Source organism: Anser anser (genome assembly GCF_964211835.1).
Source record: "Anser anser genome assembly, chromosome: 3".
Taxonomy (NCBI): Eukaryota; Metazoa; Chordata; class Aves; order Anseriformes; family Anatidae; genus Anser; species Anser anser.
The window spans coordinates 81,363,449-81,389,541 of NC_139722.1; the positions used below are offsets into that span (position 1 = coordinate 81,363,449).

General features: G+C 40.0%; 1 protein-coding gene across 6 annotated transcripts; it reads left to right on the forward strand.

Moving 5' to 3' along the window:
• Positions 1-67: 67 nt before the first annotated feature.
• EDARADD (EDAR associated via death domain) lies at positions 68-25,769 on the forward strand. Of its 6 annotated transcripts, none has more exons than XM_083828148.1 (7): positions 68-217; positions 737-850; positions 12,262-12,323; positions 13,904-13,943; positions 17,012-17,100; positions 20,127-20,172; positions 22,703-25,769. In XM_083828148.1, exons 3-7 carry the CDS (start codon positions 12,321-12,323, stop codon positions 23,077-23,079), a joined length of 555 nt encoding a protein of 184 aa, XP_083684274.1. In that variant the 5' UTR covers positions 68-217; positions 737-850; positions 12,262-12,320; the 3' UTR covers positions 23,080-25,769. The 6 variants fall into 6 exon arrangements, with proteins under 6 accessions (XP_083684274.1, XP_083684272.1, XP_083684273.1 ...); XM_083828146.1 differs by having other exon boundaries at positions 12,265-12,323; XM_083828147.1 differs by having other exon boundaries at positions 134-896; positions 12,265-12,323.
• Positions 25,770-26,093: the final 324 nt, after the last annotated feature.

The following is a 26,093-nucleotide window of genomic DNA, read 5'->3' on the forward strand; positions in this document are numbered from 1 at the left end:
CCGCTGCTGCTCCTCCTGCTCCTCCTCCCGCCGCCGTCCAATGGGAGCGGACCACGCGCGCCTCCAAAACAAGCGGCGGGCGGGCGGGCGGCTGCGGCTGCTGCGTGTATGAGGGGGCGCGGGCGGCGGTTGGCGGCCGTTAGCCGCTGACCGGCCGCTGCGTGGCAGGAGCCAGCGGCACGACCAAGGGCAGCCCGCACGCCTGGCGTGAACGGGGGCGAGTAATCAGGGGCGAGTAATGGGGAGGGAAGGTTTGATTATTTATTTATTTATTTTTCCTCAGGTTAAACTGTTTCTCTAAGCAGAGCTTCTTGGTAAGAAGCCGTCGATATTACGAAGGGAACACTTCCCCACATCCCCTACTGAAAGACAGGAAATAAGAGTTTACCTCGTCTCATTTTTTTTACCTGTACCCTTTGAGAGCAACACCGAAAGCTGACGAAAAAGCTTTACAGTAGTCATTCACTGGCTTTAATTTTTTTTTTTTTATTTTAATTTCAGTTGTAGACAAAAATAGAAGCACAGGCTCCTGTGTAGCAAGTGAAAGCCCGCAGGACGAGAAGGCACTTCCAGGTGCAGGTTCACCTCACAGCTGGGCTAAGGAAATCCTGAGTGGCCTTGAGAGGCAGTCCTCTAGCTCCCTCTCCTCCTTGTTCCCCACCCTATAGCAATCCTGAAGCTGCATGGTAAATTAATTCACAAGGTACTTGAACCGTTTTATTTATTTATTTTTCAGGTATAGTTTTCTGCCAGAGCAGCCTGCTGAGCTGACACACGTTATGGCTGCTTCATCACTCAGTCTGATCAGGGGAAGAGGCCAGGTCACGCATCCGGAGAGGAAGAAGAGAGGGTAGGATTGTCCCTTCTGGTATCTGCTTACTGATAGATCAGTTTAGGTACACCTAATTATATTATTATTTATTATTTATTAAGTATTTGCTGGTCCCTTAGGGTGTACTGGTTGGCAGTTGAGAGGCTGAAAGCTGTTATATTACATCAGTTGAATTTGTGAAGCTTTGCTTTGCCAATAGCTGTGGGAACTGATCTAAAACTTACTGCTGCTTCTTTTCAGTTCCTTTTAAGTGCTTTAAAAAAAAAAAAAAGCTCAGAAACAAACAGTCTTTGGTTCCCAACCGTTATCTACATGGCTGTAATTCATTTGCAGACTTGCAAAAGTTCATATTTTTGTGGAAAACCATGAGTATTGCCCTGATTTCATGTGCAAGGTTGCTGGAACTAGGATTCTGTTTTTCATCCATCCGTTAACCCAGGTTCGTCTCATATCCACTCTGTTAAAGGAGAATATTCTTTTACTGGAGTATGGAGACAGGCACTAAGGTCAGGGAAACTATTTTTGTGAGCTTAAAAGTTTTTAAATTGGGCATGATTATTTACATTTAATTACAAATTCAAGATAGTTTTCCATTATCTTTATCCTTAAGTACCAGTATGTGACAATTTTTTGCATTGCTGAAAATGGCTTAAAAAGGTGAAGGTCTGATAGCTATGAATTCCAGAGAACGTGAAATGAAGTAGGCAGTAGTTTTATAGTTTGGTCACTGAGAGAAGATGTAACCGTTCTTTCCTTTCCTTTCTGGAGTGCAGACAGTAGACATAAAATTTGGGAAGGATGAAATAATTTATGCCTACTTTCAGCAACAATGGACCAATATATTTGCTAGATATTTGAGAAAAAATGGCAGAAGAGCTAATGCTGATGTTTACATTGCCACAACTGGCTCGCACTGTTGCTACTCCATGACTTATTGCAAGTAGTTTGTATTTCTCACAAAGATATGGTTTCTGTTTGGTAGATCCAGGTGAATTCACTGTATTTGTTTTAATTTTATAGGTTTGATTCTGGAGCACAATTTTAATAATGATTAATAAAACAAAAAAACACCTTAGAGGTACCAAGTGCTTGCAACTGCCACACACCTGCACTATATATGAGACTATGCAAATTAGATGTAAACTCCCGTATTTTCCAAGTCAGTGTTCACTCAGTTGTTAGTTCAGAACATTTTATGTGAGTTACAGAAAATATTTTTTCTTCACCTCCAACAGTCTAATCCTGCTTGCGTTGAAAGTCAGCAACAGTTTAGTTTTTGACTGCAGTGTCAGCAGCATAAAGTGTTGGCTGTAGAAGTGTACAGAGTAATTGTAAGACAAAAACAAAATAAATTCCTTACATAGTAATTTTAAGACCAAAAAAAAATCCTTATTTGCATATGTATTTACTGTATCAGCTGAATTTTGCTTACTTCAGTTTTCTAAACTCTATTCTTATATTTTTGTGTCAATTTCAACCTATGGATGTTATTTTGGTAGAGGAATGAAGCGTGGAAAAAAATTCTAACAGAATTTCTTTGTGAAATCAGTTTCAGGGAAACATCTGCAGGAGAAATGGTATTATGATTGCAAACAATGTTACACAATTGGGAATATGTGCTAAGCCCCTTTCCTTTAAAGAAACTTGCTGTGATGTTACAGTATTTTAGCAGGGGCTGAGGCAGGCCTTGCTGGGCAGACGGTTAATCATGTCTTCTATCCAAATAGTTTACAGCATGCTGGGTTCATGAAGAGAGCCTGGTATATATATTTAATTTTTCAAGGTATATGTGTGTTGCTTAGCATAAGAACAAGCATCTTCTATGATTTCACAACGTGCATTGCTGGTAAAAATGTTTTCTTTGCAAGCTCTAATATTTTCTTTCTGTCTGCATGCAGAGAACACAGGAACTGAAAACATTATTCTGTAGTAGTAAATAAGAGTTAAATAACACACATCAGAGTCACCTCTTCTCCATCACAGCATAGTTCTCTAGAGTGGACAGAGCTCTGCGCCCACAGAGAGTAGCAGGAAGCCTTATAATGGATGCAACAGATCTGCAATTACATGGACTCCCTGGCCAAACTTGCTTTTGGCTTTCAGGGAGGGCACAGTGGGAAATGGTACTGATAAAGTTCTGCCACTTTTCTTCTGTTAGTTCACTTGGTGCCTTTTGGTCAGGTCTTATTTGCCTGAATTGAGCTCATGCACTCTGGTTGTACACAGAATTTGTGTGTGGTCATCTGCCATGTAAAAATGTATCTTAGAAATTATTACACTTAAGTGAGCAAACAGACAAAATGAGGTGGCTTCACATTTCACCTTACAAGAAGCTTGGTAAATCACAGCTGCTTTGCCAAGTTCGTGAACTAGATTTCAGTAACCTGACACATGGCTTTCTGGAAATTTTTTGCCCTTGAAACTTTTGCCTTTACTTATTTATTTTTCCAAATTAACATTTGAATGACTCATTTCTAAAATTAGCAAAAGTAAACCAGAGGAATCAATACGTCACAAATTCCTGTTCAAGTCTGGCAAACACCAGCAGTGAGAGTGCAGTGTCTGTTGGGCAATGGAGTATCTTATGGTATACTAACTATGAAGATCTGAGGATGCAGCAAGGCAACAACTTTTGGTAAAACATCTGATCTAAGTACAAAAAGCAGACAAGATGTGGGGCATGTGAGTTCTGTGGTCCATTAGGACCACTACAGCTGAAGGACCTGTACACCCGAAAACCTGTTTTTTTCCAGCTGTGTCATTAGGCCTACTACAAGTTCTTAAATCTCTTTGCAGAGAAGCTGCAGGTGCCCCATCCCTGGAGGTGCTTAAGGCCAGGCTGGATGGGGCTTTGGGCAGCCTGGTCTGGTGGGAGGTGTCCCTGCCCGTGGCAGGGGGCTGGAACCAGGTGGTCTTTAAGGTCCCTTCCAACCCAAACCATTCTGTGATTCCATATCCTGTTCTCACCTACTGGTGTCTGTTGCAAGTAATTTTTCAAAGTACCCACGGATGTCTAGATAAGCAAGAGAAATACGAGGACTACAGCCTGTAAATGGACAAAACAGTAGGTCCAATGCGATAAAGTGATAAAAAGGGAAATTGCTAATATAAAAATAGCATACAGCAACATCTTCACAATAAGTATAAGAAAAAGGGAAAAAAAGAATTAAGTAAAAATAAAAAATAGCAAAGTATAAAAGGGGAGCATGCAAAAAAAAATGTTTTTGTAGGTGATGGAAAAATTAACTACACAGCTATGCACCTGTATCTTGATTCCTATGTTTCCTGTGTATGTATTACTGCTGAATGCTTACAAAGTGCTTTGTGTCGTGTATGACAGCATCACCTCAGTCAAAAGAGCAGATGTAAAGTAGTCCCTGATGGCTTACTGTCATTCCTGTAGTACCTGTCATTTCTGAAGAAGGAATATTAAAGAAATGACTCTACTGACTATGTCAAAATTCTGAATATAGCAGGTGCAGATGAACGTAAGTAATCTGTTTCCAAAAACACCCCAAGATTTGTGCACTTTGTGTGTGTGTGCTTATCTGTCAACAAACCTGATGGTGCGGTAGAGGTCTCAACTAAATTACTGTATGTTCCATGAAAACAAGCAGCCAGGCAGGAAACTAATGCCCCTTCAGAGGGGATAAGCTGCAGCCTAAGCCAGTCATATTACACTCAGATTCAATATTTTCATCCAGAGAAAGCAAAGTTTCACTGTTTCTGTGGCTTGTGTTTGACTTGGACACAGCACAGCCCCCGGAGTGGTGGGAACATTCCCGTATCGTGCAGGCCTATAAGGCAAACAGATTATCCGTGGGCTTACATAAGGTGGTCTAGGTACGTCATTTCTTATCTTTTCTCCATATAGTGTTGTTACTGTCAAATAAATGTCTAAATTGTGACATTCCTATGCAACTGTAAAAGAACAGACCAATATAATCACTGGCAAAGAAAGTAATTTTAACTTTTTAGCTGCTGGTTAATTATTCCTACTCCAAAACAGCCTGAGAGCTTTAACAAACTGGTCTTGCAATGTATTGAAGCTGCTGACAGTTGAAAGCTATAGAAGGAATACCTGGAAAAGAAAATGCCAGGATACATTTCCTAACTACTGAAATATGCTCGAGATGAAGAGTTTATGTTGAAACAGTAGTATTCTATACAATAAAAACTCCCTTAAAGATTCTTGAAATGTACAAAGCAAATGAAGAAGAATAAAAAAGGTCGCCTCACGGTACTGGCAAGCCCACAGCTAGCATCATTGTTAGCAACTCCTCTCAGTGAGGGGAAGATTATCATTTCATTATGTCAGTGGTGTGGCAAAAAAAACAGTGAGGATCAGTTAGAAGGAAGTTTTATAATATTTTTTGGGGGGGAGTTAGCAGTAATATTTTACTGGACAGGAATATATTCTCCATGGGAGGGAAAAAGTTTCATCTGCAATCTTGTGCTCAGAAGACAAGAAACCCCTTTGTCAGTGTGAGTTGTTATTTCAAACACCAAGCTAACTGGCAATCTGTTATATTACCAGATAATTTGAAGACCTTTGGGAAAAGTTCTGTCCTCATCAAAGTTTTGTTTGGTTTAGGGCTGGGGAAGGGAAGAGAGGAGGCAAGTGTAGCCTTGGTTTGTAAAAACACAATTTAGGAACATTCATTTCATATTTGAGTGTAAATTTACAAAACCCTGAACTCTTTACATTATCATTAGTTGCACTGAATTTAGCAGCTTACAGGGTTGCAGCAAGATAAGATATAGGTTGTCCTTAATACAAAAATTTGGTTAGAGAGCTAATCTGCTGTTTTAGAGAATGCCATTGCTTATAGTTATCTTACTGGTTTTTTTAATTTTTGTGATATGGCTGTATTTGGTTTTGACAAAATATTTTCTGTTTTTCTTGACTGGTCATTTACTTAAGTAGCAAAGATCTTTGTGTATCTCATTAAAGTATGACACAAGAACAGGCATGTAACAGCCAAATGAATCTGTACTGTTGACAGTGCACTAGAGATATTTACATGTAACTGCAGAATCTTCTTTAAGTACTAAGTAAAAAACGTTAAATTATGATGACTAACCTAGGTTTTGAGGCAGTAATGTTGTCTAGACTATTGGCCTCTATTACCAAATTCCATTATTTTAAAGAGTACTTTACAAATAACTGTAAAAAAAAAAAAACCCACACGATTTTTAACAGCATTAATCAGTTTTGACTGCTGGTACAAGTGTTTCTCTGATAGAATTATTCTGTTATTGTTTAATAAAATTATTTCTGAATACTAACGTGGGAAGATTTCAGGGTGTAAGTTATCATAACTGTACATGCCATGTTCTTGGTAAAACCTGGCTTAGCCCCTAACACCAATGATTAAAATGTTTTCATAGTTTACAGCCACCTGTGTAACAATAGTACCCTAGGGATATTTTGAAGGATGTTAATGGATACATTTTTATATAGCTTATACACATATTCCTGGAATGTGTTAGTAGTCACTGACCGTATCTGCTTCTGGGGTTAAGACCAGTGGTCTTCAAACAGCACACAGTGACAATATATATGTGCAGGTCTTCGGGGCAGATATGGTACTCATTTTGTTGAGGCATAAGCTTGGCAAGTTTAAAGCACAGAGAATTACTAGCTCTGCTGTGGCTTTGTCACAGCTTACAATTACAGGAGCAGCTCCAATTGTTACTCCAGCATTTCTGCAGATCTCAGTTGGTAGTAGTACATTTTCTCCGCAGTCTCAGCCTAATTATCCATCACCAAAAACATTGCCTCTCTAAGGAAATCCAGGGCAACCTACAGAATCAGCAATTTTATTTCTAATTGGGCTCAGGGTTACCCTTTCAACATAAGAAATGCCTCCCTTTGGGAATGAGTTTCAGTAGTAACATGGAAGCAGTCAGTCAATCCATACAGTGAACAGCAAGACTCAAATGCTAGACCTAAAAAAACAAAACAAAAAAAGTTTATCTGGTGGTTTTTTTTTTTTACCTATTATGAATGAGAGAAATATTAGTGATCTGTTAGCTCTACCTTGCAATTAGGATTTCTATATGCAGAGAGAGAAAGATGTGTACGTGTTTGCGTGTGTGTAAGACTCAAAGGCAAAAACTCCATATATGTCAGGCCATAAAAGTTATGTCACCATAAAAGTTATCCTCACAAAAACTTCTTTCCTGAGAATTCACAATTTCACAATTAACAGAATTATTGAAAACACAAAAATTCCAGGTATTAGCAAAAATCCAGATAGCAGCATGAGCTGCTGTTTTAATTTATATTCTGAATATGAGTAACTTAATCATTCTGACATTTTTTTAAATTTGTAAAATGCATGAGATAGAAAATAAACTCTGCAGGAGCACTCAGTTTGTAATGTTTTCCGGACCAAGGCTACTTCTAGTTCATCCAGCGTAAGTCGGTTGCCAGAGGTGAAACTCTGCTCTGGTGAGGCCAGACCTTGAGTACTGTGTTAACTTTGGGCCCCTCACTACAAGGACATCGAGGTCCTGAAGCATGTCCAGAGGAGGGCTACAAAGCTGGTGAAGGGCCTGGGACACAAGTCCTGTGAGGAGCGGCTGAGGGAACTGGGGGTGTTTGGTCTGGAGAAGAGGAGGCTCAGGGCAGACCTTATTGCTCTCTACAGCTACCTGAAAGGAAGGTGTGGGGAGCTGGGGGTCGGCCTCTTCTCACAGGTAACTAGTGACAGGACTAGAGGGAATGGCCTCAAGTTGTGTCAGGGGAGGTTCAGGTTGGAAATGAGGAGACATGTCTTCTCAGAAAGAGCAGTCAGGCACTGGAACAGGTTGCCCAGGGAGGTGGTGGAGTCACCGTCCTTGGGGGTGTTCAAGGAAAGGTTGGACGTGGTGCTTAGGGACATGGTTTAGTGGGTGACATTGGTGGTAGGGTGGTGGTTGGACACCAGGTGATCTTGAAGGTCTCTTCCAACCCCAATGATTCTATGATTTGGCTATGAAGTGACCTCACTGATGACAGGAAAAGGCAGCTAACGCACAAATGTAGCCTGTGAATTGGCAAGCTGACCAAATTCAGTTCTGCTCGTTTCTTTTGTCTGTATTGTACAATAAGTAACTATCTGATCTTTCCTATTTAGAACCTGACTTTATGCATGGACCCCATTTAAGAAGTTTGCATTACTGTAAGCATAGCGAAGCCCTAAGTGAGAGAATGCGGCTGAGGTGGCAGTGGGGACCTAAAGCGATGCTACCAAAGCACTGGGCATCAGCCCGGTATCGGAGGTGCCTGTGGTGCAAGAGGCCGGCCTCCGGCTGCCTGCCAGACCCGGTGCGCTCTGTGCCGGGGCTCCTCAGCCCCGTCCCGGCGTGGGCTCGGCGAGCCGGGGTCGCCCCGCTCCTCCTCCGCGCCCCGCCGAGCGCCTCCCGGGCCGCCCGGCGCCTACCTGCGGCAGGAAGGGGGCGGCGCGGCGCGGGGCGGCGGTTCCGGGCACGTCGGCGGGCGCCGCTCGCTCCTCGTGCTGCGCCCCCATGGCCGCGCCGCGGGACCCGCTGCCCCCGGGTGAGGACGCGGCGCGGACGGGACGGGAGCGGGGCGGGGCGGGGTGGGATGGGGCGGGCGGTGGCGGCCCCCCCGCGGCCGCTCCCTGCCCCTGCGGCCGCTCCCGGCCGCCGCGGGGTCGCCACGGGCGCTGCGGCCCGCGGAGCGCGGCTTGGTCCGTGCCCCGAGCCGGGCACCGCCGCCCTCCGGAGCCCCGAGGGGAGCCCGGCCCGGCAGGGATTAAAAAAACAAAAACTCGAGGGGCTGTCGGCTGCTCCCTTCCCCCCCCGCACGCTAATTAAGCTCGGGAATAATTTATCATGGGCCGCGCTGGTGTGATTTAGTGCAACTTGTCTTGTCAAGCCTGCTCCGGCGTTTAGGGTGTTAGTCGGGCTTGCTAGCAGCGCCTTAAAAAGCCTTTCGTTATCTTTCTTTTTTTTTTGAGATCCCAGACTCTGCGTGGTTAGCAAGGCAACACTTCTTAACTGGCGTGGCTAATGCCACTTGCAACTTCGGAGTGCCTTTTCTCAGGTGTCTCATGCTTTTTCTCAGGCCTGCCAGTTTTAACTTACCTGTCCGCTCATGCAGCGACAGAGAGTTGAGTAGTGAAGAGTAAACAAAAACGCTCAAGCTTACAAGCTTGCTGCTCAAGCTTTAGATTTTTTTCAGAGAACTGAATATTCCAGTGTAACTTGCTGTCTTTCCTCGTCTTACTCAAATCTGAAATTAATGTGCTTCCTGTCAAAACACGGTTGTTGATTTGTGTTTAATCAAGGGGTTCATCTCAAGTTGGGGTGATCACTTTGAGTTGTACTTTGAATGCGTATGTCCTGTGTTGGTGTGAAAGAAGTCTTCTGCGGGTGTGGTTGGGTTACAGAAGACGGTAGGCCTTACATTCTTCACTCACTGCTGGTGGTGTCCAGGTTACATTGCAGGGAAAAAACGTAGCAGGGGAATGCTGTATCCACTACGTGGTGCTTTGTGAACCTCTGCCTGCTTAAAGGTCAGAATTCTAGGGTCTCAGAAACTCGCCTTCAGGCTTCCTTCCCATACACAGACAAAGAGCAGAGGTAGGGCTGGAAATTTGCAGGTGTGTGAGTAAAACTGACGCTGTTCACACCGCTCTCGGTGCACAGCGCAGCATCCCTGTTAGGGTAGCAGTACCAAACAAACTGTGCTATCGGGCACGAGCTGGCTGCTCCCTTGTAGGCTGCTTGTGCTGGACAGGCTCGGGCAGAAGAGCCTCGAAAGCTGCTGGGCAGCTGGCTTCAGGTGCTGGGAGCAGAAGGGAGCCTTGGGAGCAACCACTGAACCTGACCTATGTGGGTCTGGGTCGATTCACATGAGAATTGTGGGGAGGTAAATGCACACCAGTGGCTCAATGCTGTCAGTGGGGAGCATGGTGATAGTGAGTTTTTTGAAGGATCCCAGAAAATGATGTTATTAAGCTGTCTGTCAAGGTAACTGAAATCAGGTGGCCTGCACTGAGTAGTCAGATGATATCTGTATTTCCCGTCAGCCTTTCAACATGCAAAACTGTGGATGAGATAAACAGAGAACTTTCCTCCCTGCAGTTCTATGCACCTGTATCCAGGTGTATGAAATGAATTGCAGACTACTGTTGGAGATAAGTGTGGGAAGGAGAGAGGGGACATGGCATTTTAATTGCCTTATTCACAATTAAGCATTAAGTCTGTGGTTCTCTAATTATCCACCAACTACCAGTGGTCAACGAGACCGTGGTGACTCATCTGCAGCCAGCATACAGAGCATTCATTCGTAGGTACAAATCCTCATACGTGTTCATGCTGCCTGTAGAAAACGTTGGAAACTGGTTGTGCTCTGCAGCCTAAAAAAAACAGAGAATTGGAGTTCTTCATAAAGAACTAGAAAAACAAGCGGGAAGGAATTTAGGCATAGGGAAAGCAATACAGTTTTTAAATAATAGTTTCCGGGATGGATAAGAAAGAAAGGTGCAAGTCAGTTTGCAGTTGGTGTGTTTCTGTGTGAGACCTAGAAAGCAGGAGTCAGTTAAAGCCACCACCCAGTACCCTGTCACCTCTTGTAGGGTCACCCTGGGGTCTGCCAAGGCCTCATTCCAAATCCCCGTATTTTCAGACCTTCACCCATTCGCTCAGTGCTTCCCTCTGGATCGTGGAAAGTAAATAATTGCTGGTGTCGCAATCTACCTTGGAGGTGTAACGGCAATAGGGGAGGAAGCTTTCTGTAGTTACAGTAGCCACAGAGGTTCACCAGGGCATTGATCTTTTGGGGAGTCTGCTTTCATCTACATTAAGGTTCCCCTTAAATTATGAGGGCAAAAGAAAGTGTTTTTGATTTATTTTTTTTAATTGCAGCCAAAAACTTGTAAGGAATAGTTGTAAGCCTCCAGAATAAACAGAGTAATCCCTTTGCTAAGGGATTTGTTGGGTCTTCACTGACAGTAGAAGGAACAGTGAGACTTTGGATGTCTTTGGCTTTGCTTGGCTCCCTGTGCCTCCTCATTTTTCTGCTCTCCTTTGCAGGGTGTGTCCTCTCTTTGCCTCAGCTTCGTCTGCAGCTCCACAGCACACAGTTCCCACCTGAATCCTCTGCTTTTGGCCCAACTCTAGCAGCACCTTACTCCAGCTTATTGTCAGACTCCTATCCCAGTCTGACTCTCACCCTCTCTGCATTCAAGTTGGGAAGCTTATGGCCATTTGTGCTGGCCCCTGCCGTCAGGGCAGGCTTCATGCAGAGCGACCATGTTTCTGGATGCCATGTTTCTGGAGCAGGGATTTAATTCTGAACAGGGCATGTGCGACTGCAGTATGGCGTTTTGGATTGGTTTCCTCTTTTGGATGTGTCTTCCTAAACTTTGTGCTGCAGTGTGCTCATAGGAAATTTAATAGAGCTTTGCCTTTTAAAAATGTTTAACACACCTGTGTGCAGAGGATGTGCTCTAGCCTCGTGGAACTGCTAAATTTGAGTTAAAATAGGGTTGGTGTAACTTCAGTGCTGTTTGGGGGCTCAGTGTTTATACTGTGCATTTTTATTTCTGTATTTGTGAGGAGAAAAAGATAGTCACTGAATACTGATTTGAAGCACATCTTTCTGGTTGAGGCTGAAAGCATTGTGGTGAGTATAGGAGTGAGAGTGACAAAAATGGAGTGAAAATCCTATCACATCACTTAAAATGCTTTTCATAGTTTTTGAAAACATGATACTTAGCAACGGAACAGATCTTCTGTGAGGGATGGAGATGAAGGCGCTAAATGAAGGAGCACTGTTGTGAATCCTGGCTTGTATATGAGATTTGTTTCAGGTTCTCTCTACACTTTTGGTCACTATTCCACTATTATTTGTCAATTTAGACATCAGTGTAGAGGGGTTGACAGTTAACGATTCACCTGCAAGTGCTTTGAAGATTTATTTTTGTATGCTTTTGATGTTAATATAATTGAAGTTTATGATTCAATTGTATAAAAATAATTGATGTTTACCTCAAATGGGGCAGTGGATATGTTTACTGTTTGAATTATTCTTTTAAGGAAAAAATGGAGTGCTGCCACTTGGAGAACAAAACTTACCTTTTAGCAGATGTGTTGGATTTTACTCTTTACTGCTGAATCGCCTTATGATTTATTTATTTATTTTTACTAAAAATAATTCAGAATTTTCATTTCAGTCCATCTTTTGTTAGCTTAGAGTTGGATTTCCCTGTTGCACATAGTTTCTCATCCTTGTGGTAGTATCTTGGACGTTTTCTAGCTTGTCATGTTTTCTTGTGTAAATGAAGCTTGACATAATGCATGTAATGGCAGTGTAGCTATGGTTTGCCTTGGTCAGACAAATATTCAAAATGTGAATTCCCAGACAGAAATATTTTGAGGATTATGCATCGATAAAACTTACTTATTTCCAGCAGATCACGGAGCAAAAGAGCCAGTAGAGGATACAGATCCAAGCACTCTTTCCTTAACAATGGTACGTGTTTTTGCTCTAACAAAGTTAAAATCATTATAGTTCTCTACAGTTTTGCAATGCAGAAATGAGTAAAATATTTAAGAAACTCAAACCATGTGTGTATATATATAGGGTTTTGCTTATCTGTATAATTGTGTTAACTTACTAACCCTGTACATTTAAAATGTGAATAAAAAAAAATGGCAATAGGTGTATGAGCTGAGTTGGGTGGTATCAGCTGAGCTGTCCATTGGTTAGCCTTTAGAGAAGCTATGACTAACATTTTTTTCATTTAATAGAAAAAAAGAGATTGGTGCAGACCTTCTTCTGTCTGTATGGGTTGGAAGAAAACCCAGCTAAGGCTTAAAATGTAGATTGTATTAAGTTGTTATTCCTTCCTGTACCTATTTTGTCTGATGAGTTCAGGTGATGGAAAGATACAACCAAAAGCCGGTGACTTACAGCTGACATGGGTAGACCTAGGGAGAGACCAAACAGTGCTCTCTAGTGCTTGCTGACAGAGTAACACCATTTATGACAAACCTTTGTGTCGTACTATAAGCATGCCAATGTTATGCTGGAACAAGGCCTGTATCAGGTAAAGGGAATATGAAATTCTGAAAAGATTTGTAAGGGGAGTTCTTTTTAAAGTTGCTATGGATTACTTCCTGTGGGGAGAAGTAACAGTGCTGTGTAGCCAAGAGAAAACCGTTCTCTAATGCAGTTATATAAACAGATTCAAATGCTCTGGTTTATTTTGTGGATGGTGTCTGAACAAGCTATTGCTTTCCCTTGGTGCTTTCTTCTCATTTTGAAGCTTTGCAACAGGGAATCAGCAAGAAACTTGGAAAATGTCACTTTAAATGCTGATCCTTCCCTAGAATCCATTATTGCAGCCTGCGTTAGCAGGCTTTTATAAAATATACAGGCTTCTGTGACTGGTTTTGTTAATAGACTAAGTTAGAAGCTGTTCTTTTTTGCTAAGGGGGATGTTTAAAAGGTGGGGAAAAGTTTGAAAACAGATGCAAGTTTGCTTATCCCTACCACCTTAAATTAATATGTCTTTAATCTGTGTGCTTGGTTATCAACTTGTACAAAATGTTTCACCTATTTTTATGTAAAGATAGGGGTCATAGGGAAGGAGGTGGATTTTAGGTTTAGTAGCAAGTTATAACAGATGCCTGAAAATGAGTAGCTATCTTTTAATAAAGGTATAATATCATTTTAATAAAGGTTTATGTCTGTTAAAAGAGTTTTTGAAATCATCTCTGTTACTCTTCATTTGCATTACCTTTTCTAGATTGCTATCTCGCTTTTTAAATGCAAAATTTCTTTTCCAATCTCTGCTTCTTCACTGAACTGTAATACCTTTAAAAATACTGTAGCAAACCCAAAAGCTATTACTTTTGCATGCAGTGATCAGTAGCAGTGGTGGTATCTCAATTTCTGCATAAGAAGCACAGTACTCTATCTGACAGTAGATAGATCAACTAGTAGCAATTTTAGAGATACAACTATAATTATGCAGTTTTTATATACTCTTTCTCCAGCAGAATTACACTCAAGATAACAAACATTTGTCTCTTGCCTTTTTGTGACAGACTGAAAAATATCCCGTCCAAGATACAGGAGTACCTAAAGGTAAGCACTGTGAATTTTGTCTTTTAGGTTGTGTGTCATAAATCTGTGTTGTTATACACAGTAAGATCATCCGTGTTATCCAGGAGATTGAAATACTCTTATTTTTTCCTAGACGTTTATATTCTAAATGTAATGTGTCATCTTCTATGTTTTAAGGTCAGTAGAGGTTAGTAGAGTATTATAGGTTCTGAATTTTTCTGCCCAGGTTTAGTTCCGATCTGAAAGTCACAGCTATCTTAAGAAGATCTTGACTCAACATGCAAGGAAAATATAGTGGTGCCGCCAAAAAAACAGTGTTCAGAGAACAGAGGATAGAGATAAAATAATGTTAAAACGTGGCTTTGAAGAGATTACTGGTGCCTTCAGATTATCAGAAATATAATCCAGAAATACCTTGTAGTTCTCTTGCCTCCAATTGCATTCCCAGCCCTATAACCAGTTAACTCTTTATGCCATCTTTACCTTGAGCAGCAGGTACGAATACCACTCAGTTTGGAACCTGTCACGTCCTGTGCAGGTTCTGTATTGCACTCAAGTCAAATACTTTAGGCTGTGTCAATATCCTTTTTATGGATTCCTTGACACATGTAGTGTTGTTTTTTGTTATCCCTGTCTTTGCCATTGGCCGGATCTCCTTTGATAAGTACTGTGCAGCTGAAGTGTTCTGCACACTGCATTGCACAGCAAGCCAGCACTGGGGCAGACACAAGAAACAAGGCAGAAGCTAGTCACAATGGAAACTTTGCTGAGGAGTGTGGGCAATACACCACTAGGGTTAAAGAAAGGTTAGAGGGTTATTTTGGGGGCTTAAGGGATCCAGCCAGAGAAAATGAGCATCTTCTCAGAAGTGCTCAGTGGAGAATTAGAATGTGGGATGAAAACTAATTTGAAATTATTAATTGCGTTCTGTTTCATTGCAATCAGGTGGTTTGTTCCTTCAGAACTGTTCACTAATATTAAAGAAATTTCTCTGCAATGTTCTTTTCTTCTTCATATTCTTAATTCCACCCATGACATTAGGTCTCCCTCAGAATTAATTAGATAAATTCCTACATTTCTAATATTGCCAAACTTGTTTGAAATCCACTATTGTGTGTTTTAAATGCATTTAATTTAAAAAGGAAAGCTGAAAGGGAGTGGAAATCAGTGCTTTTTGTAGAAAGGAGATGGACTTGGTGTACTTTTAATTTTTTAATTTACACTCTTGCCAAGTGTGAAGAGATGTAAATAGTAACATAGCTTGAAAAGATGTAAGTACTAATATAGCTTGACATTTCCTCTTTAGAGTAGGAAGTGTTAAAAATACCTCTTAATTCTCTGTTCATTTCCGGAATCTCATTTTTTTTTAATTATTACTCTCGTTTTTTATGTTTCTTGACTTTATTTTTCAAAGTATGTCTTCCTTACTATGGATTTTGAAACTTGCATGATATCAGTGCTAGATAGTTCCTTATGTGATAACTTCTCAGTTTGCTCAATGAGAATGTATTTTCATAACTCTTTCTATAAAAATATAGACTGAGAAATACGAGCCTGTGAGCTAAAAAAAATGTCACAGATGTGCAGGCCTGATTGCGTGTAATGCAAAATTCTGTTTGCTTCAGATTTAATGGTTGAATAAACAGTACATTGGCCTTGAGGAGTGGGGGGAAAGTTTTGTTCCTTTTTTGCTCAATTAATTAAGGGACCATTTGGGGACCTAACTTACCCAAGGTCTTAGCACCCTCTACTGATGATGAATTAAAGGTGAGTTGAGTGAGCTTCTCATCTTGCAGGATTAGGCTTAATGTTTGCATCATGCTTTGACTATAATTCCGCTTCCACTCAAATCCTGAACAAATTCAGCACGTAGTGTTTTCACACAAATAAAGTGGAATTTTGATGCCAATAGGTACCTTTTTCAACCAGACTTTTGGGGGATTTTTTTCCTTGTCTCTGGACCTATGGTTGTAAAGAAAAAAGATGATGCGTATTAAACATTTACCCTGCTGGCAGTGGAATGCTATTTGGCTTTTAATTTCAGCAGTCTTATAAAAGAAGAAAAAGGGGAGAACCATGGTTTCTTTATTTTTTTTTCTTCACAAGTGTAAGGTTGACTTCTTTGATTCAGATGAATTTCTTAAGTGAGATAAGGAAATAGTCTTCTTTCTGTTACCTGACAATTCATAAAAGTAATAGCAGTTCTTCTATGAGATCATACCTCTTAAACAGCAAGAAGAAATGTACTTGTACTACAGATGCAGTCTCCACCATGGAGTGTTTAGATATGTGTAGAATATAACCTCTTTTAAGCTCCTGTTAACGGTTAGTCAGCACCTGACCCATGGGATTTGTGCAGATGGTTTGATAATGAGGCCCTTATTAATCATGCAGAGTGAAAATTTCTGTTTGCATGGGGTTCACAGAGGGTTTATGCATTCCTTGTATCCCATTTTGAGGGCTGAAGCGAATCTTGAAAGGTAATCAGTTTGTGTAGTATTGGGGAATGTTGTGCTTTTCAATGCATTACCAAGGCAGGTGATAAATTCACTTTGAAACAGATTATTTTAGTGTTTCAGGAAATTCCTGTGTAGTAGGGATAAGTAGGATGAGCCTAATTCACAAAGAGGCAGAAGAAAAAGTACACATTTATGTAGTACATATTTCAACAGTGATCATTATAATTGTGATGAGAAAAGCAAAGCAAAAAGGATTATACTGACTTGTAACAGTCTTCTTGAGTCTGCTTTGATGTATTGGCTCAGTTAATATTCTCTTGGTACTATTCCTGGTCAGCTTTCTGAAAGAATATAACTCTTGCCTCAAAAACAGCATGACGGTTGTTTCTTAAACACTAATACACTAATATTTGATCTCTGCAAGGGTTGTTTTTCTTCACACAATCATGGACTGCATGACTGTTGTGGTCACTACCAGTTTATTGGTTTGGGCTTTTTAATCCTGCATCTCCCAGTGACTGATCATGATGTGGAGTTATAGGTGTCCAGCATACAAAATTTAATGCATGTTTGATAGTCTTTAAGTTTGTATTTGGGTGGAAGACCAGTTTCTCACAATCTTTGTCTTAGATGAGGAATACCTAACAGATCAAGTAACATTGGAAATTGCATCTGTGAACATCCGGAGTCTTACGTCAGATACTGGCCTAGTCCAACAGGTAAGAAAAAATGATATCTGTATGTAAATTAAGTTATTGTTGCTAATTAAATGTTAACAACTGAGTATGTTTTCAGACTGTATGTAGAGAGCACAGAATTACTCAATAAAATTGACCAGAAATAGGCTCCCTTTTCCAGAGTTCAATGAAGTGAGCTTTTGAGGAGAAAAGTAAAAGAAAGGCTAAATAATTATTAATGTTTGCTTTGTAGTTTAACTAGGCTTTCATTAGCAGTAGATGCTTTGAAGAAGAGCCAATGCAGAGTTTAGGCTTTGTCATGCATGCTCTCCCTCTTCCCTGCTGAAAATAGAGCCAGAGCAGAGAATAAGTAAAGGAGGCTGAATCCCAGGTTTTGGACTCCTTGTGTCTTGTCCTAGGGAGGCATTTGATTGTTCTGCTTTGACTTTGGGACACTGCTCTATCCATAGTGGAAATACTCCCCACTGAGTGTTAAGTCTTAGGTTGCCATAGGGTGGGCCGTGCTGAGTGACCGCCATGGTTACCGTGATGCTCCATGGTTACCATCTTTCAGGTGAATGTTATTTCCTGAATTTCAAATTGATTCTCTTTGGGTTGAGCAGAAAACTTGGAGAAGAGAAATGAATGAGCAGTGTCCAGCGAGAAGAAGAATTAAAAGGAGTTCCTTATGCCAGAGTCCCAGCTGACTTTCATCAAACAAACATGGGTTTGGTATGCATTTCACAGATGATGGAGGTAACTGTCTCATTCCCATCATCAAGAAGAGAGCATTTGTTGCCCAATTAGAGTTACTATAAAGATACTTCAGCATACTAGGCTGTTAATAGTACTACGGAGCTGGAAAAATTTCTGCTTATTTTCAGACTGTGCATAGGCTTATAGCTTTGATTAAACCTGTAGAAGTTGATTGAGTTTTAACTGTAGGCAAAAAATACTTTTACCTAATACCTTCATTTTATGGACAGTGACAGTACATTGTCTTATTGCAATTACATTACAAGAAAATAATCTTGACTAAACCTGGGTGCATTTGGCTTGACAAAAGTGAATAATAACTGATCAGTACCAATACCAATTTTGGAAACATATGAATGACACAGGTAAGTATCCGAAGTATTTCTTTGTACTTGTTGCAGTACTAGTCACTCCTGTTATTTTTGTCGTGAGACATGAGTATAATGGCATCTCTAAGAGGCATTTAGGTATTAGCTTTCACCATGAACCTGGAACTTTCATGAATTCACAAAGTCTGGAAAAAGTTATTGAAGCTCAGGACAACAACTGAGCTATTGTAAACTAAGTGAAAAATACCTACCACTTTTCCTTTTTTTTTTTTTCTTCCCTTCTCTTTTGTTTTGTTTGTTTGTTCCTCTTTAAACAGAGACCTGAGAAGGCTGATCTGTGATGGGCAACTGCTTGTTCTCCCAATAGCTTACCTTTCTGGGGATTTGTTCCTCAAGACTCAATACTGTTCTACTTTGAAAGAATTAGAGGAAATGGAGACAATGGCTTTAATTGGGATTTCCATATCTAATTTTTCTTGAACTTTGGGTGCTCACGTGGCAAAAAGGCCAAGATCATAAATTTAAAAACCTCTGTCCAAGGAAGGCTCATGTGGTGTCACTGGAAAAGCAGACTACTAGAAGATAATGGCAAGGATGATTCTGTTACAAGCGGCATGTGCAACCTCAGATCTCTTCTGAGCAGAGATCAGTCGTTGTGGGATGATTTGAAGTTGTACACATGTCCTTGCGGTTTCCAGGGAAGAAAGAAATGCTGAAAACAACATGCACATTTTTCCTTTCCTGACGAAGTGTTTAAATATTTTGGGGATAACGTGCCTTATTGATCACTGGACTCTGCATGTATGTATGTTCACTACATCAGCTGAAATTACCTATTTTTAGTGAATTTCCTAGTACAAAAGGTTTAGTAGGTAGGAATAGACTGGTGGTCTTGTGTTTGCATGCACAGCTTGCAAAATGCTAAGAAGCTTGCTGTGATATTTTTGAAAGAATAACGCAATACAAAAATCAACAATGCTTTATTGCAGTTATCTAAGGGGAAAATCCCCTTCTGCTTTCATCTTTAAATCCTCAATAGAAGAAAGCTATTTCATCTGGTTCCACACCCGCATAGATTAAGTACGGGCAGCTGCAGTTTCCTACAGTCCTAGGATCAAGGTGCTGTACTTCCAGTTTTTAGATGTTGCTTTCTAAATAGTAGAATTGAAGTGTTAAAACGTGTGTTGTAGTCTCAAGCTGCTGAATATTTTTGCTGTATTTAATTTGTGGACAAAAAGCCCCGGAGGGAATGTTTGGTTCAAACAGGAGGATGGTTAGATGTGAGCCAGCAGAAATGTTCAAGCCCACCTGCTGTCCAGAAAAAATCTCTATGTATGTGAAGAAGTTTGTAAAAGAGCGCCTGCACTTTCACTAGATCAATGAAGCATTCCCTTACTGTTGCATGTTACAGGCAAAGATCTCAGGTTTCTCATTATAAAACTTTTAAATCTTCTTAATCAAACCATATGAATTATTGAACAGCTTTGTACATGTCAGCAAAAAAAAAAACAAAAGCTATTTTTCAAGTGTACAGTATGAACAGTATTTCATGACTGTGTACAGTGAGGTCACCTTGTAAGAACTGGTAAGTGCCCAGACTATAATTTTTCAAACAGTGAGGGCTGTAATTGGCGTTAACAACAGTCAAATAAGGAAAACTAAACAAAAGTGAAAAATGTGGACAGGAGGAAGGAGGGAATAAGAGCATATTATTCAAAAGATGTAACCCCATAGCATATGATTAATAAGGATGACATTCTTCAGTAGATAAAACCATCCAGGCTGTTTTGTGAACCAAAAACATAAAAATGCTGCCTGAAAAGTCTGCATATTGTCAGTAATTTCTCATACCACGTATGTTCCCTGTCTGACAGGTAGCTTGGGATTCTTCTAAGTAATCTCCTGCCACTTATAAATTAGTCAAATAGTTATTCTGGTGTTCAAATACATTGTTTTGATTTATATTTATTCTCTGCTTTGTAGCCAGAAAACAAAGACACGCAAAACCATACTGATGAATCACTTTCAGGTAATATATCAGCTTTACTCTTCTACATATTTTATTCCTATATTTTCTTTGAGAGGACTTTATTAAAAACTGCTATTCATCGTAACCTAGAACTTCCTGGATAATCAATGCTTGTGCTCATTTCATTACCAGTGTCATTTACAGCTACCTCTGTTTTAAAGGGGCTGGTGATCAATAATGCAAACCATACAAAATACGTAAGTTAGGCTGTCCAAATGCATCTAGTACATCCACTTCTGAAAGAAATCTGTAAACAGCTATTTGGAGAGAGCAGAAGCTGGCTGTGCGGGCTTATCCCGTAGTGGTTTGAGCTCAGCCGGAGGCAGGCTGAGGGGTGGTGGCCAGTATACAGCCCAGTTGATTTAACAGCGAAGAACTGTAAATCAACATTTAGTAAAGAAGCTTGTCGTGTCATGTAACGTTAAGATAATGCAGTTAGGTAGGTAGGTAGGTCATCATTTTATCCAATGCAAGGCATCTTAGAAAACAAGGATTCTGTATAACCCTATTGATAATCTAGTACAGCAAGTACCAGAAGCAGGTATCTACAAGAAGCAGGTCGGTTTAGTTTTGTTTACCTGTAGTTGAGCCCTTTGCTTTCTTTACCCTTTCTTCCCTACTTCTGTTGGAGGATAAAACATACTCTGGCATCCTTGCAAAGCAAAATAAGATGAAATTAGATAGGGCGTTCTCCTGCCCTTTGAGCTCAGTCAGAACTTTGATAGGTTTACATTCATTTTGCCTTGTCAGTGTAAGTAAATCCTACTATGAGTGAAGCGAGCAAGTTTTGTCTCACTTCAGTAAGAGTTTAGAGTGCACAAGAAGAACAGAATACCTAATATATACATTTCTTAGGGGACAGCTGTGAGGCCTCTGGAATACCTGAGAGCAAAGATGTTACCAGAACATGCTTCCCTTTAAAAGGGAATCTAAGCATTTGTATGAAGTTATTTGTCTGCAGCAGTGTTGTTGCGGCACGTCCGAACTTGTTGAAAACTTAAGAAGTTTGCTTTGGCCTACTTCAAAAAGCAAGCTGATGAGCAAGCATTACAAAAATAACAATAGCCTGTTCTTCCCGTAAAAACAAACAAACAAACAAAAAACCAAAGCGCACGCAGAAGCTATGTTCAGCTCAGCTGCTTTCATCAGCATCAATATTCAGCATAAAAAGTCACTTTCTGAAGGTCTTTCTGGAATTTTCACACAATCTTACAATAATTACTGCGAATGGAGAAAAAAAAGAAACTAACACATGATGTTATCTGTAAGAGTAGGCGGCACTGACTGCCAGATTTGCCCTTTCCTAGGGATACAGTTCAGGTCTCTTGACCTGGCACTGATCCAGCACTTATACATCAGAGTCACTGATTTATTTATTCACAGTCATTTGACACCAAAACACTCTCATTGTTTTTAACCAATCTTTTGATCTATATCAGTTTTCTTATTGTAGCATTCCTTTTTCAGTGAGTTTCATCCTAAGTAAGATTATAGTTACTTCCCTATTTCATGCTCTACAATGAGGCCAGAGGGCAGAGGTTTTAGGAAGTGCTTCTAGGCTGCATCCATTATCTACTTCTCTTTGGACATATCAAATTCTCCCTGCCTTCAAAAAGTGCTATTTAGGGTCATATCTGCAGCTGACATGCTGAAACAATGCCCTAGACTACTGCAGTGCTAAAGGTCTTAGTATTTAACTAGAACCATGGCTAGAACTGTTTTCTGTATGCTTTTACAGGTTATTAATACATAGTATATAGTATAGTCTGATAGCACGGCATTGTTCTCGGCACTGGGCAGATACTGTGTGGAGGAAACCTCTAAATGGCAATTTTTGATATTTCATGTAGAATTTGGAACATATCACCACCTACTTCCAGCAACTCGATATTCTTATTTTTCTACATGTGGAGGAGTACGCTCTCTATTTCCTTCTATAGTGTACATTTAAAATAGGCTTGCTTGACATAACAGTGACAATGTTTATTCTAAGAGCCCTTACAAAACAAAGGAAAACAAAATATTTCTACTTTGTCATCATGTAAAGATTCTCCTGGTGCACATATTTCATATTGTTATGAAAGCAGCAGCTCCGAAGTGTAAAACCTTTGCCTTGATCCTGCAACATATTTATACAAGACGCATGTAATGTGCACATACTCCTGTTGGTGATGTGTGTAGGGGTTATGGCAGATTGAAGGACGCGAGGTAGTTCCCAAAAAAGAAAAATGGAATATCCCAGCTTACACTGGAAGGAACTGCACATCTTTTCTGTAAGAGGATAAATATGATGCTTTCAAAAATACTGTCCTTTTGATTATAGCCCATGAACATAGCCAAGAGAAGTTTTAGAAAGTTAATTTTATGAGTACTTCATAAGGAAAGGCATTAATATGCCACTATTCTGACTTTTTCAGAAATGATTCTGAGAAATGTAATGCTCTTCAAACATTTGTGCTTTTACATTTGTTTTTGGTAAAGCCACAGCAACAGATCCTAACTTCTCTTCATGTAATGGTTTTAACTGCAGATCTCAAGAAAAGCTGCAAAGAAAATGGCACCTGCTCCTTGTGCTTATTTCGTGCACCGACCATCAGTGACATGCTCAATGATGAAGACTTGTTGTACACAGTGAGGCTAAAGCTGGATCCCTGCCATCCAACTGTGAAAAACTGGAGAAACTTAGCAAGCAAGTGGGGGATGACTTATGATGAATTGTGTTTCCTTGAACAGAAGCCCCAGAGTCCTACCTTGGAGTTCTTGCTACGGAATAGCGACAGGACTGTGGAGCAGCTGATTGAGCTCTGTAAATTTTATAAGAGAATTGATGTTGTGAAAGTGCTGCTGAAATGGGTGGAGGAGGAATGGCCCAAGAGAGGAAACAGAAATTACCAGAATGACTTGTAGGTCAAAGAAGGTTTAGTCATTGCTTGTTAAATGTTGGGACTAGCTGCCACTAGTAGATGGGAAGCTTCCCTTGTGAGAGGCAGAATCTGTACGGACAGATTGACAGTTCGTATACTGTGTAAGCTTTATGTACTGTATACACATATATATGGTCTGTGCCCTCAGGGTTGCAAAGATAACCTTTCAGAAGTGGATGGAATAATGCAGGTTGTGTTCTTGAGTCTGCAAATGCTTCCGAAGCAGCAGAAGAATGAAAAACCTAGACCTCTGGTTTTACTGCAGCAGTTGCAAACCATGTCAGTTGTGTGTTGCTGTTGGGGAAGCCCCAGTTAGAAGGCAAGTCTGCCTTTCTGGCAGCCCTTCCACAACTTTTGTGTGTTTTACCTGTTAGAAGATGAGAGGGTGTTTTTTTTTTGTCTGTTTGCGTTTTTTTTGTTCTGTTTGTTTTTGTTTTTTGTTCTTTTTTTTTTTTTAAGCTTTATGACACTGTTTTTGGCACAGGAACACCTCAGTGTTCCAAGTAGCAGTTTGGATTTGCATATTTGAATTAATTCAATGTTTGAACATCACATTCAAGTGGCAAAATTAAGTTTTGAATTTCTTTTACAAACAAGACTAGACACTGAAGTAATTGTATACTTATACATCATAGGGCGTATATTTGCTGTGAAGAAATCATGCAATTCAGAGAGACTTTCCAGACCATAACTTTAGGGATTAAAAAGAAAAAAACAACACAGGAGAAGAAAACAAAACACAATTAAAATGTTTGATATTTAAAATTAGTTTTCATAGTTTTGAAGAAACTTCACTACGAGTATTCTTATCTGTTTGTCTCAAATGTCTCTCATTTTGCAGTGTGAGGTGACAGCAAATGCCTCACCAACAGTATATCCTTAGTTTTGAGTATAACTTTCCTGTTTGTGAACTGTGGTTTTCTTCAGAGTCCTTCTGTGGGCTGACCTACTTTCTGTCCTATACCAAAGTAGTTGCACACTTGCATGAAACTAGCACAAGTTTATGTATTGATTAAAGCCACTCTAGTGGGAAATTCACAGGTGGATTCACCTACAGCCTATGTGGATGGTTATTAAAGCACTCTATGGGTTTAGACTGATGTATCTCAAGGGATTTTGATACTCTGAATTACACTGTTTACATTCAAAATATTTTTAGAAATTGTTTGTCTTCCTTCCGTTCTTCTGTTTTCTAATGTCATTTTAAAAAACCAAAAAACTCCTGAAAAATCAATTATATCATAGGCTGTATAAAGTAGACAATACTAATATGTAAATAGGTGTAGATACCAAAGCAATGGTGAACAGTGTTTCAGGATGTTTGGCAAAACTAGAATGAGGTACAGGTTGATGCACTTCTTACCTCTCTCAAGTAGAAATGACCAATTAAGAATTAGTAGCAAAGCTGAGGGAAGTCTAAGTAAGGTTGCATTCTGAGTTTCTTTCAGAGAACGAAAAGGGACTTCTAGTAATATTTATACCATAGATACTGAGGGATGTGGTTACAGAAGAGCTAAATGTAAAGACTAACATTTTCAATTTCAGGCACTAGCTCTGGGGATGATATAAATTAGCTTTGCTGCAATGACTTCAAGAAACTGAAGATCTAGTTTCAAAGTGAAATAAGTGCCCTAAATTTGAGTTTGATTATTTATTATTTTTTTTTAAACCTTGTAGAAGACTGGAGTTTTGTCAACTTTGTTTTTTAATCTTTCCTCAGAAAAGTTGCAGCTCTTCAGAACAGCAAGTTTTCTAGACATATTTTAAAGCGGAAGTTGTATTGCTCATTTTTGTAGGAGCTGCAGTTCAAATGTCTCACATTCCTCTTCTGTGAACAGAGGTTTCCTGATAGAGGTGTGTGAACTCTTAACTTTTGTAACTTTTTTTCTGTCTTTAGTTAGGGGCTTTCAAATCAGCTTTGAGGGGTGCTGCTGTGGCTGGGCTCTCTGCTATTTTCAGCTCATACAGAGGCATCCACTGTGTACGTGCAAATAGCTCGTGCAGCTTGTCCAGCATAATCCCCATAGCTTGGGCCTACCACAACTACCAGAAGTTGTTCTTCTGAGTGATAAGTGCTGGCATGTGTGCCAACAGCTTTTCTCTACTGTTACACACCATAGCTGTATGTGTGTGGTAGTGTAGTATGCTTTGCTGTGGTAAATCCAGTCCAGCAAGAAGTCTGGCTGGAGCCCTCGCATGACGACTCGCAATGGGAACACAAAATGATGCAGTGGCATTTCTGAATCAAGACGTCCTGCTGAAATACCCCTTTTCCTGTTTTCTGGCTAAAATTTGTAAGGTTTTGAACCAACACTGTTGTTTAATGGAAAAGAATTCTGATCCTGTGAAGCTCTTGAAAAATCAACATCAGTTCCAATGATTCATCATAAAAACAAAGCTGCTTTTGAGAGTTCATATGTGGATTCCATGTAAATTCAGCACTGAAGGTTGAAAATGTTAGCCTTAATCTTCATTACACACTGGATTACTAATTTGTATACTTGAAATATTTTTTTCCTTTTTGTATGGCATGAGTTGAGGTGTACACATTTTTTTTTTTAGTTTTGTATCTATTTACAAGATACTGGGTCTGAGTGTTCAATTTAAGTATTCTTATATCTTCTGATGTAATGTATACTACATTTAGAAGAAATATAGATTATCCATTTTCAATTTTATTGTATTTGTTTTTATTTCTTGCAGCTAGGAAAACAGCTGTTTTCCTTCTCACCAGCCACCTTGGAACTACTTATCTACTTATAGCTCTACTACATAGGACAACTAATTATCAATTAGTTGTGCTGTGTAAGAATATCTTATATGCAAGATCCATAGCTTCTTAGATTACCGATGATTGCAGCAGATACTGCTGTTGAAGAAAGGAAGATGCACTTATTTTCCATATGGGAAAAAGAAGAATATATTGTGATAAGACAATGAACAAGGCCGTTTATCTAGAAAACATGCAATAGAGTTACGAACTACAGAGAGGTGTAG